The sequence below is a fragment of the Bemisia tabaci genome, chromosome 9 (genome assembly GCF_918797505.1).
Source record: "Bemisia tabaci chromosome 9, PGI_BMITA_v3".
NCBI lineage: Eukaryota > Metazoa > Arthropoda > Insecta > Hemiptera > Aleyrodidae > Bemisia > Bemisia tabaci.
Window position 1 is genome coordinate 1,678,618 of NC_092801.1, and position 16,256 is coordinate 1,694,873.

At 39.1% G+C, this 16,256-nt stretch overlaps 2 protein-coding genes across 3 annotated transcripts in view; one reads left to right on the forward strand and one right to left on the reverse strand.

Annotated features, from left to right (window-relative positions):
• Positions 1 to 16,256, reverse strand: part of LOC109038244 (acyl-CoA Delta-9 desaturase) — a 62,540-nt gene that overhangs the window by 22,465 nt on the left and 23,819 nt on the right. The window lies entirely within an intron of this gene.
• On the forward strand, positions 397 to 9,761 carry LOC140225511 (muscle-specific protein 20-like). The gene is made up of 4 exons (XM_072304670.1): positions 397 to 489; positions 951 to 1,080; positions 6,073 to 6,193; positions 7,975 to 9,761. Exons 2-4 carry the CDS (start codon positions 1,001 to 1,003, stop codon positions 8,164 to 8,166), a joined length of 393 nt encoding a protein of 130 aa, XP_072160771.1. The 5' UTR covers positions 397 to 489; positions 951 to 1,000; the 3' UTR covers positions 8,167 to 9,761.

The window sequence follows — 16,256 nt, forward strand, 5'->3', positions numbered from 1 at the left end:
GGGGCGATTATTGAAACTGATAGACAAAGCGATAGACAGAGATGACATAGGGGTATAAAACAATTCTATTGGTTGAAATGGGTGGTTCTCATCGACTAAGGGGAAAATGATAGACTAACTGTCGGGTTTCTCGTGGGTTGCCGTTACTTAGTCGATTACCTACCTCCTTTGTCCATTGCAACAACCCGTTTCCACCAATAGGATCCCTCCAAATCCCTTTTGTCGTCTTTGTCTATCGTTTTATCTATCAGTTTCAATTATCGTCCGCAGGCTTCCTTTAGCTGGCTCATTTCATCTCTCGTCACTGATGAATGCCTCAACGTTTGTTTTTTTCTGCGCAAATCCTCGGGTTTGAAGATAGTAATAACTTTATTTGGTGAAATATCAATCCTTTCCTTTCTTTCCAGGTTGCTGGCAAGCGGGACCCAGATCAAGAAAGGGAAGCCCAAGAATGGATCGAAACAATAACAGGAGAAAAATTCCCACCGAGTGAGTTTCCAATTGAATTTGATTAAGACGGGTTTTCAATGTCAAAGTTCGTGGCTTTCGTAGTAATTTTCACGGTTTTTAATGTGTATAACACTTGCCCACTTATAGCATGGTTGTAACGTGGTTAAGTAATGAGCTGAGCTCGCAGTGTTTTTCATAATTTTTTTCTGACATGGGAAATTGGAGAAAAATAGATTTAAAAGTGAGAATATGTGCCGCCTTATGACGTCATATGGCAGCATTTTCCATTTAAACACATGTATTTTAGCAAAATAGATTATTTTGTCTTATGTTCCCTAATAACTGTCCAATATTGAAACCAAGGATATCCCTATACTCAGTTTTCCTAGTGGTATCATTTTAAGGATCAAATTCACAAAATTTAAGACACCTGCAAATTTTCTTTTCGTCACATCCCTTAAGTATTTCTGATGCATTGATTTTATGATATGTTTGAGTAGACAGGCCGTATGAGGACACCCTCCGAGATGGAATCATCTTGTGCAAGCTCATGAACAAACTTCTTCCCGGTAGCATTCCCAAGATCAACTACTCAGGCGGTGACTACAAGATGATGGACAACATCAGCATGTAAGATTTTTCGATTCTATCGTAAAGAGAATGTACAGGAAAAAAAGTCTCTTACATCGCCTGAGTCCAGACTCTTTAAATAATGGACAAGTAGAAATCCTCTTGATTCAATCGGATTTTTGCTTGATAAAAAAAAATCCACTTCAATTGAAAGACTTGGCTCTGGATTCAAGCAAAAATCCGATTGAATCAAGCGCACCTTTTCATGTCAAATATTTTAAGAGTCTGGACTCTAGACTCAAGAGACTTTTAATCTAGTGTGTACTAAATAATGCAAAAAATAATCCATAGCATTGCATTGTTGCCATGAGGCGGCGGTTTTTTACATAATATATGAAACGTTGAAATGTAAAAAGTCTCTATCTTCAAGCAGCCGAAAACCTGTCAAGTTGAGCAAAACATTATTTGCATATTACATTTGAGGGGCTTGGAGGACAAGGCGCATAAGTGCAGTTTTTGCTGTTTCGAGACATACGTGTTTGAAGTTTCGAAATTACATGGATCTTTGTGGCGGAAAGAAAGTTTTAAAACTGACTTTTTGATGCTAAAAGTTGGACTTAGGCAGCAAATTTTTCAGAGAATATGCATTCACACTATTTTTACTCGATATCATTAATATCTCAATTTTTTCAAAAACTGCACTCACGCGCTTAATCCTCCGAGCCCCTTAATTGGGGAATAAAATTTTTTTCGTTGTATCATCGAAAACATATCGATGGCTAATGTGCGAAACAAGGTATCTCCATGCGTTTCAAAATCTCCAACACTGCATTTGCATTTAACTGCATTTTGCAATTAGGCGCTACGGTATGACTAATCCAGAAAAACACATAAACACACACAAACACATCCAGGGAAACTAATGGTACAAATGTTGTTTGTAAACTTAGCCAGGAATTGTAGGTTCTAATTGCAAAACGTAGTCCAATGGGCCTGTTGCATGCAAGAGATACAGCCGTGCGAATAGACTTTTTAGAGGTTAAATGACACGAAAATTACGATGGTCACATTAAAAAAGTCTGAAATACACTCCTTACTGCGCAATTTGTGTTGTTAGGAACGCGCTTTTTCAAATTTCCCGCGTCTGGGGGCAGTTTTCTAACGGAAACAATTAACGGCAACTCGCGGCTATTTCCGGTCAACTAAAACTGACAACATAACCTAAAAATCGGAGCTCGTGACATCGTGAAATGAAATGTAAAGGATTGCGTTGGATATTTAAAAGTTGATCGATTTGGTTACCGCATAAAGCGTATATGGACCACTATAGAGATCACGTTGGGTTTGGAAACAAACTGAAGGAAAAAATAACAACAACAACAACAACGACTCGGCATCTTCCGGAAATCACCGAGCCCGCCGTTTGCTCGTTTCCGATGATTAGAAAACTGCCCCCAGACGCGGGAAATTTGAAAAAGCGCGTTCCTAACAACGCAAATTGCGCAGTAAGGAGTGTACATCAGACTTTTTTAATGTGACCATCGTAATTTTCGTGTCATTTAACCTCTAAAAAGTCTATTCGCGCGGCTGTATCTCTTGCATGCAACAGGCCCATTCAACTTTTTCAAGACTACCATCTCAAATTTTTCAAGAACTACACTTATGCGCCTTGTCCTCCAAGCCTCTCAGTTGTAGTAGTTGAGTAGTTAGAAGGCGGAGAATTCTGCCGCGCTAAGGAGGAACGTCGTATGAGCCTTCAGACGTTGCCAAGTTTCCTCCGATAAAAACCGAATTTACTGGAAAAATTGCGAATATTATTTTCCAAAAATTTCAGACAGATTTTGTGCGCAATTTAATCTAAAATATCCGAAAATTCAAGGAAAAATATGCATGAATGTTGTCAAAAATACATGTTTCATCAAGGGAAATTTGGCATCTCCCGAATGTACATACGGCGTTTTTCCTTAGCACGGCAGAATAATTTGCTAGTGTATCGCTTCCCGGCGACTTGCGTGCTTAACATGTTTTGAAAGTTCGTCGTCTCCGGCACGAAGGAACGTAACTCCACTCCAAGGTTGCCAAATTGACTCAAACAATTAACTTATGATACATAAATGTACGTAAGCAATTTTTATCCAAAATATCTCTGTTTTTTGCTTGGGATCTAGAGAAAAATCAGGGAAATTTTCAGTCAGAAATGCCCAAGATTCTCTTGATTAATAGGCAATTTGCGAGGGGAAATTTGGCAACATTGGAATGGAGTTACGTTCTTTCGTCCGGGAGACGACGAGTTATGAGCACGAATAGAAAATTTGAAGGAAGAGAAGAGGTCGGGGAGTGGCGCAAGCCAAAGATTATTTACGAGCTTGTTTTCATCATTTCACGTTTCACGTCGTCAATTTTTCGAGGCCAAAACTACCGCAACCACCCCCGCAACGTCAGATAAATTGCCTCATATCAAGATCGCTCACTGGTGTAGCTTAGAACGATGGAGAAACAAAAAAACCTACATTACGGCCCTGAAATTATATACCACTGCGTTTTTTGGAGAGTTACTAAGTATCATAATTTGGCAATTCAAAACTCTAAAAATGAACCTACACGAAAAAAAAAATGGGTTGCTGATTTAACAATTTTGTAGTTAGAGAAAGTGACAGACATGTTTCAAATGCGCATTTTACAAACATGTACATTCAAGCACGGGCGTAGTTAAATTAGCATTTTTTCATCGTAAAATCTACATTGAAACATGCCTGTCACTTTTTTTAACTATAAAATTGCTAAATCAGCAATTTCATTTTTTCCAGGTAAATAACTTTTCGTCTAAACTACAATTTTTGTGATGCGAACTTCAAACGCTGCAACTTCGGTTTTTCAATAATTGGACTTGGTTTCGCGATAGGGAATTTTTATTCCTGGCGCATCAATAAGTGGACCCACCTGTTGGGGAACAACTTACGGCAGATACGTCATTGCTGAAATAAGACGAGAGTATGAGTTCCCTGTCGCAAAATCGTCGTTTTCGAACGAATGGCCGTAATTACACTTTGACTCGGCGTTTCCACTCAAAAATTACACTTTGACGAGGAATCCATTGGACATTTCTTGCTGAATCTTTTACTGATTTTTCCTCGGATCACACACTCAATAATGCTAAATTTTCAGCAAAAGTTGCAGAGTCATATCCTTAACAAATATTAATTATTACTTTTCTGAACCTTTTGCAATCTTTAATTTTTGCACTCTTGAAAAAGAGTTACATTCCTTCGTCTGAAAACAACGAAATTTGGTCCAATTTCAAGCGTGCCTGGTCTCAAAAGGTCCATTTGAACGAATTTATGCTGACTATTGGAACTATGTTGCACGAAAACTACGTCCATTTAATACTCCTACTACTGTATATCGATGTTGAAACTTGGCGGTGTTTTAAAATATTTACTTCCATTTTATTTCTCTGGGGGAGAACAAACGAGATCATTCCTTGAAGTTTTAATATTTCTTCGCAAAGCGACGAGAAATCACAGAAGTTTTAAAGACTTGACGTTGAGTAGTTTTCCATTTGAAAAATAAGGTATGATAGGAAGTGTGCAACGTCGCAAACTAGATACGTGATTTGGGAAGTTATACTCGTCGACATGCTTCAGTGCACTTATGAACAAACTTATTTTGAATATTTATGGATTAGGGTACTTTTTTCTGTGGACAGCCGAAAATAAAGATGATGCACCTCTGTGCGAAGAATTATAATTTGGCCCAGGAGCATGGCAGTTTTTCACCGGTGATTGAAGTCAAATTACCCGTGTTTGTCTCCTCCTCTTCATTTCTGCCTCGGGTCTCAGGTGCATTAAGTGGGTTGCATATCTTGGAACCAGAGGAGCTCTACATAATATTTCACGGATAATTGGGCGCGTGACCCACTTAAACTCTAATCGTGACAAGGGAAGATCGGAAGATAGGCATAGTGAAAAAAGCAAAAAGCGAACCGTCCACGGGTAAAGGGACTTTAATCTAAAACAAATCAGAATTAAATTATTAAATCGGAGGACAAGGGAGCGTTTTATGATCATTTTAAGAGGGAAACCGCACATATAATGTTTTGTATTTTAGACGGAAAAACGTAACGATACATTTGAACGGTGCGAATTGTCTGAGTGTGAATTGAGTTTTTACGAGAAAACTGTTAGGCGTTTTTGACTGGAGATATCGCAATTTTTTCTTCTGACGGCAGAAATATTACAGTCGTGCTCTTGTTGAAAATCGAACTTTTCGGGTAAATTTTGCAATTTTCGAATGAAGTTAACTTCCTCCGTGTGGTGAACCACGAGAAATGTCGAAAAAAATTGAAATAATCTTGTTTTAACCTCGGTTAATAACACGTTGTTTTTAGAAAAAGCTGTTTAAAATTCAAATTTGTTATGTACAGGGCACCAAATTGCTTGGTAAAATGCAAATTCGCTTCGGCCTTTGTAAAGAATGAGTTGAGTTTCTCAAAGTTTATTTTTTGGAATGATAGAGCATTTTCCATCGAAAACTCAAAATCCAGTTTCTCCGCCCAACTGGACAAACTCGCTAAATTAAAAGTGTTGTCTCAAAAAATAAAGGTCCGGTTTCTCATGGACATTTATAAATGATTATAATTTAAGAGCACTGATTATTTCAATAAAAGACTAATGTGGACAGTCGGTGGTGGTTTGATCTTCAGGTCATAGCATGACTTTTTTAAAGCGATTTTATAGTCGATATATCAGGTGGTCTGTACTGAATTTTAAGACATTTTTCTTTGAATAAATATCCTATATTCTTATCATCCTACAGTCCGTCTGGTGCACGCAAAGAGATTTAACTCAGAAACGCTCTCAAGTAACTCAAAAAGTACGTTTTGAGTGAAATTCGTTCAAATATTGCATCGTTGCAATTTGTCGCGTCTGTAGATTTATGATATATTCAGTATGAACGTACCTTCTGAATGATTTCGAAGTGTTCTTTGGTCAAGTCTTTACCATTTATCAAACTGCATTGTAAGTAACTTTTTCCTCGTTTGTTTCATTGCAGGTTCCAAAAAGCGTGCATCGCATACGGAGTCCCAGACGTAGACCTTTTCCAGTCAGTTGATCTATTTGAAAGGAAAAATATCGCCCAAGTCACGATGACGATTTTCGCTATTGGCCGAACGGTATGTTACCAACCTCTCTGCATTATTTGAATGGATGCGAACTTTTGATTGAAATTGTGCTAGTCTACACGATAGAGTAAAAATCAGGTATTTTATGGGATGTAAAGATGTGCCGCTCGTCGAGTCATAAAAATTGGCATACACAAACAATTCTAAAATGAACTTGCAAAGTTGAGCTACGTAGTCAAATGTCTAGCAAATGAGAAGTAGAATAACCGGCCATAGAGTTTTTTGTCCATCGATCAGTCGTCATTTTCAACTGATGGACAAAAAGTTTGGCATTTTTCCTGTCAAAGCAACCTTCAAGAGCAAAAATATGTTTTGATACCTTTGACATACAGCCTGGGGGCTTCAAGAAGTACACAACCAGAATGGTAGACAGCACGGATTGAAGCAGTCAAAGCTGGCATTTCCTGGAATTGATTCCAAATTTCGGAATTTAGGAATTTTTTCGAATCTTCAGAATTCCAGCTATTTTCAGAATTTTCTCGGAATTTCGGAGGTTTTCGTCAGTTTGACCGAAAATTTGATGTTTAACTACAGAATTAAAGGAACTCAAATCAACAATATAATGCAAAACAATTTGGAAAATCTCGTCATGTGAATACAGAGATTCGAAAACGCCTTCAATTGAGGCGTGATACCTCACGCGTTCCGGAGAGTTCAAATAGTTGTATCCCTGCGCCTTAGCACGGCGATGGAAGCTTAATATTGAAGTAACGTCCCCGCTTGGTTTTTCGGTTTTCCTGTGCCGCTACTGCAGTTTCGACCGTTAAGGCCGTAGTTTAAGGGCGCTAAAGCCAGGGATTGTATTTCGCAAATGGATAATTTTTGCAGAAAATTAAAATTAAGAAGTAGGAGAATTGACGATCTTCGGAACTAAATCCGGTCGCATTTTGGATTTTTTCCAGGAACTTTTGAAAAATCGGAATCATTCTGGGAACCCTGGAACCTTTGGTAAAATAAAATGGCATCACTAGAAGCAGTGAGCCTCACATTTACTTAAAAACAAGTATTTTAGGCTCTTGCTGGAGCTAATAACATCTATGGTGAAACTTTCAAATCACGTATCTCGGTTTGCGACGTTGTAGACTTCGTGTTATACTTCATTTTTTAAATGAGGCACTACACAATGTCAATTCTTAAGAATTTCCGTGATTTTTCTTTCCTGTACGAGATAAATTCTGAAAAAATTTCAAGGAACGATGTTGATTTGCTCTCCTTCAAATAATCAAAGTAGGTATTTTTAAACACCGCAAACGAATTACGTGGTTTGCAGTGGCGTGGCTTAAATGATCGACTATCGATTTTTCCCCATTTGAAGCTATGGCAAAGAATCGCTTATTAAGGTGTTCGTTGCGAACGCACTTTTTATCGATCTTTTTTCATAGGTTAAAATAACAGATCAATCAATATATCGCAAAGCACGCCACGCCACTGGTGGTTTGGAAGTTTCACCGTCGATATATCTATTTACCCGTCATTAGCGTAGAACGACGCGACTTAAAGAGCCTTCAAATCAGAGAGTAGGCAAATTGACGCACAAAGCGCTTCGATGCTACCATTCAATAACACAATTCCATAATGTGAGACGCCGCCCACTTAATCGTCCGTACCGTATGTTCGCCTTCACTGTGCATAGGTAGACAATTTCTTGACTTAGGGACACGTTGATTTGTATCCTACTTCGCCGTACTTTTTTTCCATAATTTTCATAGGTAATCCTTGATCTCCATCGAAACACGGCGCCTTGCTCTCATGTTTGCATTTGACTGTTGCAGGCGTACAAGCACCCAGAATTCCGCGGACCGTTCCTAGGTCCTCGGCCGTCAGAGGAACAGAAGCGGGAATGGACCGAAGAGCAGCTCCGCGCTGGTGAGGCTGTCATCGGACTTCAAGCAGGTTCCAACAAGGGCGCTACGCAGGCCGGACAGAGTTTCGGCGCCACCAGGAAAATCCTCCTGGGAAAATAAATCTTGCATCTTCGCGTCATCTTCGCTGCCGTCTTGAGGAACAGAACAGTATGTGTAAAAGTCCTAAGGTATCATTCTAAATGTATCAAAGGACAAAATACGTCGAAGAAACGAAATTTAGCCAAAAGGACCCAACTTCAGAGCTTGGATCATCAGAGTTTTCGGTCCATGTAACCATACTAGTATTTAGGTGAATACTGCTGCGTTGAGGAAAAACGCCGTATAAACATTCGAGAGTTGCCAAATTTCCTCCGATAAAATGTTCATTTTGGAGGAAAGTCATGCATATTTTTCCTTGAAATTTTTAGATGAGTTAGATTAAAGTGCGAACAATATTGTCCGAAAAATTGGTAGGAGAATATTCTCAACTTCCATAGTAAATTTGTACTTAAATTTGGCAACGCCTGAAGGTTCATACGGCGTTTTTCCTTAGCACGGTAGAATAACGCGAGTCTCAGTACGGCTATCCAAACATTTGGTTAACTGGAATTTGGAAATCTTATTTTTTTCACATACTGTTCTCTTCCTTTGTATTGTAGTGTGTCGATGGTGAAACCGCAAGAGCGTGTAACTTTGTGGCTCATCAAAATCCACGCTCTGATTCTTTTTTTGGCTTAAAAATCTCACAGAATATGCTACGTACAAAAAATAAAAAGCACAGTATTTTCCACTAAATAGTATTAAGCAGTGCTCTATTATAAAAAAGTAACAAAGGATGAAAGGAAGTCCACAGCACCACTCAAAGAGTTACACGTTTCTGTAGTTTCACGGTCGACATGTTGTTGACATGGAAACGATCAAACGACAACGAACACCAGTATTAGAGAACATTAAACTTTGTGAATATGAAGGGAATGCATTGCCATGACAGTTTTTTTGTCATTTGGAATTTTTATTTTTGTCGAAAAAACAGAGCTGAGAAATGTTACAATCATCGCATGAAATGTAAGCTTGCGATGACTTACAATAACTTTAAGCACTGTGAACTCAGGAGAGAAGTTCGACGCAAAATTGACTTTCTCTCGTCCCTTTCATAAGTTATCATAAATTTTAGTTTTGATCGATTGAAGAAATTTTTCAGTGTATACAAACAAACTAGTCACGGTGATTAGTTGTTAAAAGTTGGATAAACTTCTCCAAAACTAGTCTCATTTATACTGCATTTCATTTTTATTTAATTTATTCATTCATACATTGAATTTTTTTAAACGCATTCACATTACGTTGTCTATACTCGGGTTAAGGGTGCAATTCTTTTTAAAAACTGCTCTATTCCGATTTTTAATTAATTTTTGAAGTGCATTAGACAAATTTAAATAGAATTTTTCTCGCTAATTACGAAGGTACATCAGTATGAGCAAATTAAAAGAGGATGCTTAAAATAATTTTATGATTAATTTGACCGTTTAAAGCTTTCTATCACCTTTGTGTGGTGATCTCTGGACCCGACACTAATATCACTGATTTAACTTTTGTCTCCCAAAAAATACCGCACTGTGTCAAAGATGTATTTTTACTCGTTAATCTGCCTCAAGATTCAATTTAAATATTTTTTAGTTAATTTTCTCATAATAAATTATTTTACAAGATTTGAATGAGAGTATTTATTTCCAGTTGTATTTTAAATACCGAGACAGCAATGGCTAAAGTCGGAAAATGCGTGTCTCCAATGCTACGTTTAACTTTGGCTGTGTTGCTCAAGTAGCCCTTGAAGAATCAATACAAATGAGACAAACGAAACTAACGCAGTATGGAAATGAGGCAAGGGAAACGAAGCGCGTTGAAAACGGCGCAGAGATACAACTATTCGTGCTTGATGGATGTCCGTGCTGCATCTGCAGAATTGAAGGCGCGATGGCGCGAGGCGTGAACTTGCAATGCTCCGCTATATCGACGGTGTAAGTCGGCAATCATATATCTCGGTTGCGGTGTCTGAAAATCTTCGCCTCTATGTTATTTTTTTAAAGGAGAACAAATTGACATCATTCCTTGAAGTTTTTTCAGAATTTTCATCGCACAGAGAAGAAAAATCACGGCAGTTTTAAAGAATTGCCGTTGAGTAGTTTTCCGTTTAAAAAATAAAGTATGACAGGAATTCTGCGACGCCGCAAACCGAGTTATGTGATTGCCGACTTACACCGTCGATATGCTACCGATGAGGTGATGCTCAGATTCGGGAGAAAAGTTAAAAAAAGAGGCCAGAATACGTCTCTTCTGTCTTTGGCTGAGTTGGCACTCAATTATTTCTTTTTTCTAGGTTCATGTCTAAATGATGCCATATGTCGTGATTTTTTTAAAGATGGATTTGCAGACCCACGCTAAAGCTCATGTAAACCGGATCCATACAATCCTTACCGTTTTTTTAGGAAGTCTCAGGTCGATTTGACCCGGTCGGCATCTAAGGGTTACGAAAATATCATTAGAGCGACTGCTGTACCTTCCTCGCAAAAACTTAGGATTCATCATTGAATCCGAAAGAGACCATTCAGTATGTAAATTTTAATACCATCTCGTTATATTTAATGTAGCAAAAATAGGCTCCTATCGTCCGGTCATGTACAAAAACATTCTCATTGCCAGAAAAATGATTGTTGAATGGGATGTCCTGCTACGGATCTCTGATGCATTGAATAGTTTTGTTCGTGCCTCTTTATTTTTCCTTGTCTTATTGAAATCCTTTTCCAAATCCACACTCAATTTTTTCTCTCTCTTTCCTTTCAAATTTCTCCGTGTACTTACTGGATTGACTGTTTCGTTATGTTCCTTGGGTTCATCATTTCCAGACTTTTAGTTTTTTAGGCGGAGATTTTCAGACATCGCAAACGAGATATATGATTGCCGACTTACACGGTCAATAAACAGCTCTTAGGGAAAGGAGTTGTGAAAGGAGCGCCTTTGAATACGAGCATACAACAGTCAATAACTCCGGGTGCGTTTTCGCACTACCTGACCAAACTCACTCCAAGACGACGAAAGTTTTTGCGAGGCGATTAAGTCGAAAGAATTGCGTTTCGTCGCCACGCGAGCTCCTAGCGGCCGGACTATTGTATGCCAATCAGCTTGCTCCGGACTCTAAAATTAGCCGAATGACAATTACGGACTTCGAAATCAGTTATGTAATTTGAAAAATTAGGCCGCGGCAGGACGCGGATTCAAGGCCAAGGTGAGCTTTCCATCGCGTAGACTTGTCTGCGATCGAGGCATTTTCCGATGAGGAGAAATCTGCGGACCGATTATTGAAACTGATAGACAAAGCTACAGACAAAGACGACAAAAGGGATTTGGAGGGATCCTATTGGTGGAAGCGGGTGGTGGCAATGGACATAGGAGGTAGGTAACGGACTGAGTAACGGCAACCCACGGGAGACCTTTAGTTAGTCCCCCTTCTTCTGAACTTCTCAGAACTTCTCCTTTTCACACTTTCAAAGATACGAGCTTCCAAAGTTTCCACATTTTGTCCAATTTCACCCATTATCCTTGTTCCTTTGTGCGACGATTTGAACAAGATCCCTCCCTGAAAAAAAAAGATGCTTGGCACAAGCATGATGATTCTTGAATTTGCCGCCAAGAATTTTTTTTATCGTGATTTAAGCTGAATTTTTCTTGATACTAGAAAAATAATGCTTGGGTTAAGCAAAAAAAAAAAAAAAAAAAAATAGTTTGTATTATGCAGCAAAATTCTTGATTTAAGAAAACATACTTTTTGGCGGCAAATTTAAGATTTTTTTTTTCAGTGTTCAGTTCCCCCAAAAAGGCATTTTTTACAGGCTCTGTGGAGTAACCACGACCTAACGAGATCCGAAGACTCTTTCAGATTCGATCGGGAACTTTCTACGGAGATTCAAGTCGTAGTTGGACCACAGAAAATCGGAGTATGAATCACTTCAAGACCGAGAAATTACCAATGAAGCACTCAAAAAGCGATAATCTCGGTCATAACCGAGAATGCCTCCAATCGGAACTTATTCCGCCGGGAAACTAGTAGATGAATTAGCCTCGCAGTGTGATCCTCATTATTAAAATTAATATTCGATGATAATTTTTTTCGTGTGACGTCATCGCTGAATTTCACTCGGTCTCCACGTCTCATTGAATGAAGACAGCGTGCGCAAAAACCAAGGATTAAAAAGGTAAGTTAACCGATTCATTGAAATTCTCACCATAGGGCTTAGTTCACTGGTAAGGCTGATAAATTTAGTCACTCTGAACGGACCTAGGGTCGTATTCTGCCGTGCTATGGATAAACGCCGTATGAACCTTCGAGTGTTGCCAAATTTCCCCGAACAAAACACGTATTTTTGCATATTTTTCCTTGAAATTTTCAGATATATTGACAATTTCAGACGCTTTCAGTTGTGGACAATATTTTCTGAAAAATTGGAGGAAAAATATTCAGAATTTTCCCAGTAGATTCGTTTTTTATTCAAGGATTTATGACAACGCCTGAAGGCTCATACGGCGTTTTTCCTTGGCAGGGCAGTATTCATAGTCGTTCCTAGAACAATTCCTTGACTTAAGAGGCCATGTATGGTTTACATTATGATTGAGGGAGGAGTATACCTTGCCTAAAGACCAACTCTAATGCGTTTAATCCGAGTGGGCGAACGAATTTGTTGTTGTCTATTAAGTGCAAAGCGAGAGAATTTGCTCTTGAATCATTGATCAGATCATGAGATGTCTGCATAACAGGGCTCACGTCATAACGCACATAGTTCCGTGTACCAGAAATACGTTCAGTTGTTCCTTTTATACCTACTTTCCTCGAGAAGCCCCATATCGGTGATGAAACTGCAAAAATTGTCTTATCGGTTGCGGTTCAAAATCTCCGCTCCTCCTTTATTTGAACGTATTTCTGCCGAACAGAACTATGTGCATTAAGACATGAGCCCTGAGATCCATGAGGATATTATGCATAACAGGGCTCATGCCTCAATGCACATAGTTCCGTTTGGCAGAAATACGTCCATTTTTTAAAAGAGACCCAACCAACATTATGGCTCGAAATTTTTACAGAATATTCTCCACACAAATAATGGGAACCTCCGAGATTCTCAAGAAATGGCGTTTAGTAGTTTTCCACGTGGTAAATAAAAGATGCAAAGAAGTCTGCAACGCCGCAAACCGAGATGTGCATTTCTGCAGTTTCAAAATGGAGACGCTGCATGTGTGAGGAATTTGAGATATGACTGTTGATTCTTATGTAAAAGTTCGCGAGAAACACGATGGTGCCGCTGGTTTTCCCTGAAATCAACTTTCAAACTCAAAAGAAGCTCTCAAGTTGAGGCCCAAGATGGAGGGAATATCCCAAGTTATCCTAAGAGTCCACCTCTACATCAAGACAAACTCTCCATGCAAATCTGCGATTCATAACGTAACTCATGGTCCACTGGACGAAGGCGTGTTTTTGCAGGGCCTCGCGACGCGAGAGGGCATAACCCAAGCCAGATCGCGACTGCCGCTGCACCTGACCACACCAATAGTTCGAATCTCATGAATAATCATTGATGAACGTATAATTATTATCAACCGTTGCTCCACTACTGTCCGTGTCTTTTCCACGGATTTCCTTGAAGTCTTTTCCCGATCAGTATCTCCAGATCACGCTCAGGGAGCTCAAAATCAGGATTGGTGTCAGTATTAACACCAACTCCTTTATTGAGTCTTATTTTGTGATACACACAGTCTTTGGACTTTTAAATGTGGGCTTGTCTAGGATTTTGGCTCCAAAATACGCAATAAATCACCGCGTAATCTACAATTATAATACTTTCAAAATATTAAATTTTTTTTAAAAAAAAAAAAAAAGTTTTAGTGACCCGTTAGATGAATCAAATTTTGAAGGATACTCGAGTCCTAAAATTTGGGTTAGTCATTATTTTCACGTTCTCGTCGATAGCACGGCAGAGTCGGATGTATTTCTGCCAACGCTGGAAAAAAAACACATTGGATCTAGAGTCCAGACTCTTGAAAACATTGACAAGAAAAAATACTCTTGATTCAATCGGATTTTGGTTGAGGTTCAGGTACACAATCAAATTGAGCCATCCAACTGAAGCTCTGATTGGTGGAAAAAGACCTGAGGTGAAGATGCGACCAATGAGAGGCCCAATTTGATGGCTCAATTTGATCGTGTAACTTGACCTTTGGATCAAAATGAAATCCGCTTAAATTAAGAGGCTTGGTTCTTGATTTAAGCTAGATTCTGATTGAATCAAGAGTACTTTTTCTTGTCGATGTTTTTAAGAGCCTGGACTCTAGATACAATGTGTTTTTCTTTTACAGTGAACGGAACTATGTACTTTACGGCGTGATCCCTGTTATGCATATATCTTATGGGTCTCAAGGCAAATGTCTCAATGCACGTAGTTCCGTTTGGTAGAATACGTTCAGTCGGTGCATCGCAAAAACCTGGCACGAAAAATAGGAATTTCCTGGTGCGTCTGACCGCTCATTCGTTACGCCACGCGACATTCGGCGAGCACAATGACGGTCAGTGTTAATTAATTGATCTACCTCTCACATTATGCTCCCGCGCATTTACATAGTATTTGCATACGCTCAACAGTGACACAACTTCAAATCTATAGTTCGCCTACTGCATTGCCGATCTATCAGTCTAGGATCGGAGCTACGGCCGTAATAACAGCCGTTTCTTAGCGCCGTAATAACAGCCGTTTCTTAGGGCCGTAATAGACAGCCGTTTCATAGGGCCGTTTTCATAGTCGTTACTAAATTCTTCAGGAAGGCCCATACGGTTCACAGCGTGATTATGGGAGGTTTAAAATAGATCCTTATGGTGATTCGATGGACGCCATACACATCCCCTTGATACACATAGTTCTGTTTGGTAGAAATTTGTCCAACTATGAATACGACGTCTTTTAAACAGCTCCTCTATATATGGTCGGATTGGTGGCCACATATGATTTGCGTTGTGATTTTGAGAAATTTGAGGAGGCTTTAAGCACAGCATCCACAAGGACTATTTTCACAAGCCATATTGAGGTAGATTCGCTGCCCACCCATTCTACCGTCCACAGCCAATATGATATGCCTCTAAAACAAATTTTGTATTATATTCTTCCAAAAACAGCATTCTGTGAGGAAAAAAATTGAAAAAAATGTTGAATGGAGGTACAGAGTTTTGACTTTAGACGGCAGTTTGTACACTGCGATCCATAACGTCATGAATCAGAGTAGAGGTCAAATGTAACGTCCTTCCCGGAACAGTTCCTCTCTTCATGGTATGATGACCCCATATCGACGGTGTAAGTCGGCAATCACATAACTCGGTTTGCGACGTCGCAGACTTCCTGTTACACGTTACTTTTTAAACGGAAAATTGCTCAACGGCAATTCTTTAAAACTTTCACGATTTTTCTTCTCTGTGCGAAGAAAATTCTGCATAAACTTCAAGGAATGATGTCCATTGGTTCTCCTTTAAAAAAATAACACAGAGGCGGAGATTTTCAGACACCGCAAACGAGTTATGTGATTGCCGACTGACACCGTCGATATTCTCTCACTTTTGAGGATCAAGGAAGCTTGAACATAGCATAAAAGAGACAATTTTAGCAAACTTCAAAGGAAACAAGGCTGTTGAGTAATTTTTTATGGAGAATTTGTATGTGTCTGAATTTTGATGAATGTCGTGTTTAAGTGAGAACTACCGAGTGAACTGTGAACGAAGATACTCTTGCTTCATAAATTGAAGAACCATTGGAGGAGATATGACAAAATGACCTAATCTGCCAAAAAAAATGTGTTTAAGGAGGAAAAACCGTCTGATTGACGTCACCAAGGTGGCACATTTTTTCACTTTAAGATCTATTTCTCTACAATTTTCCACTTCAGAAAAAAAACGTTAAAAAATTACTGCGAACTCAGCTCTAGGAGCACTCTGAAATATAGCGACAACGTTTTTTTGTGCAAATTCTTCATTCTTGCACCTATTTTTGAAAAGCGGAGAAGGCACTAAAGTCACAAGTATTTTCCCAGGTTTCTGTAGAGATATTTTTCACGGGAGAAAAGTGCAAAGTTGCGTGTATTGAGCCGCAATCCTGCCGTGCTAAGGAAAAACGCCGTATGAG